Source organism: Microtus ochrogaster, chromosome 5 (genome assembly GCF_000317375.1).
Source record: "Microtus ochrogaster isolate Prairie Vole_2 chromosome 5, MicOch1.0, whole genome shotgun sequence".
Lineage (NCBI taxonomy): Eukaryota > Metazoa > Chordata > Mammalia > Rodentia > Cricetidae > Microtus > Microtus ochrogaster.
In genome coordinates, this window is record NC_022012.1 from 38,252,105 (window position 1) to 38,253,482 (window position 1,378).

General features: G+C 43.5%; 1 protein-coding gene across 1 annotated transcript in view; it reads right to left on the minus strand.

Annotated features, from left to right (window-relative positions):
* Positions 1-1,378, minus strand: part of Vps11 (VPS11, CORVET/HOPS core subunit) — a 17,558-nt gene that overhangs the window by 15,081 nt on the left and 1,099 nt on the right. Inside the window, exons 2-3 of the mRNA XM_005347180.3 lie at positions 382-530; positions 154-289 (exon numbers count right to left, since the gene is read on the minus strand). Coding sequence (XP_005347237.1) covers positions 154-289; positions 382-530 — 285 coding nt within the window. The remainder of the gene's footprint in view (positions 1-153; positions 290-381; positions 531-1,378) is intronic.

A 1,378-nucleotide genomic window follows, 5' to 3' on the forward strand; every position in this document is an offset into this window, starting at 1 on the left:
AAAAAAAAAAAAAAAAAAAAAAGAAACAGCTTCCAAGAAAACGTGTTTAAAAATGTAGGAATGGCGTTCTAGGACAGTCAAGGCACACAAAGAAATGCTGTCTCAGGAAAAAAAAAAATCTAGGAGTTGGCTTTCCTCTTCATTGCTGCTTACCAATGGCCATAAAGTTGAGATTTTCATGAACCGTCAAACAAGACACCACAGTTGGCTCTGTCCCTGGGATGGCAGGGAAGATCCGAGTGCACAGCGGATTGCCACCATCCCTCTTTTCCAGGTTCCAGATCTTTACCTGGGGACAGACCACAGACATGCAAGTATTGGATTCTTCCCTCCAACCAAAACATAGTCTAGGCTTCTAGATCTTCCTTTTCTGGGACTTACCAGGGGGTTAATGCCCTCTTCATCCTCCCCAACTGAGGCCAGAATATTGTGCTGCTTCAGCTGGTACAGGTGTGTCACACGCAGTTTATAGGCCTGGAAGCCTGTAAGATGTAGGGAGCGTGGCAGGAACCAGATCTGGCCTTCCATATGTGCAGGGTGGTTAAGAAGCTTCCTTTCCAAGGAGTAACATGTCCCATCCCCACCCTCTTAGCCATGGTTGCATTTTCTATGCTTTAAGTTACTTGCAGACAACCATACTCTGAAAGTATTACTACAGTAGATGAGGAATTAAAATATTTTATGGTGAAAAAAAGTTGAAATTGAAAAAGAATGCCAGGCAGTGGTGGTGCATGCCTTTAATCCCAGAACTTGGGAGGCAGAGGCACGTGGATCTCTTCAGTTTGAGATCAGCCTGGTCTACAGAGTGGGTTCCAGGACAGCCAGAGGTACACAGAGAAACGCTTGTCTTGAAAATACAAAAACAAAGACAAAAAGAAATGAAACACACACACCTTAAGAGAAATCACATTCACATAACTTCAAATTATAGGATACTATTACAACTGCTCTGTCTTAGTATTATCATTGCTAATCTCCTGCCGAGCTTAAATTAGAAATGAAAGTATGGTCAATGTGTTTTGACTGATATAACCATTTTGAATTTACCATGCTACAAAAGTGACATGTAGAAACCCTACTTTGGAGGGCTGAGGGGCAAAGCAGTTGAGAAGGCGGCATACTTTGAAGTGTCAGCCTTTCCTGAGGTAAAGGTAAAATGCTTTCTTTGAGGTCATCCCCTAATCCCAGGGCTCTCGTTACAGACAAGGGCAGATTTCTGTGAGTTCAAGGCTAGCCAACCTTAAAATGAAACCCTGTCCAACATTTTTTAAAAAGATACTCTCACTCGGGAGGCAGAGGCAGGCGGATCTCTGTGAGTTCGAGACCAGCCTGGTCTACAAGAGCTAGTTCCAGGACAGGCTCCAAAACCACAGAGAAA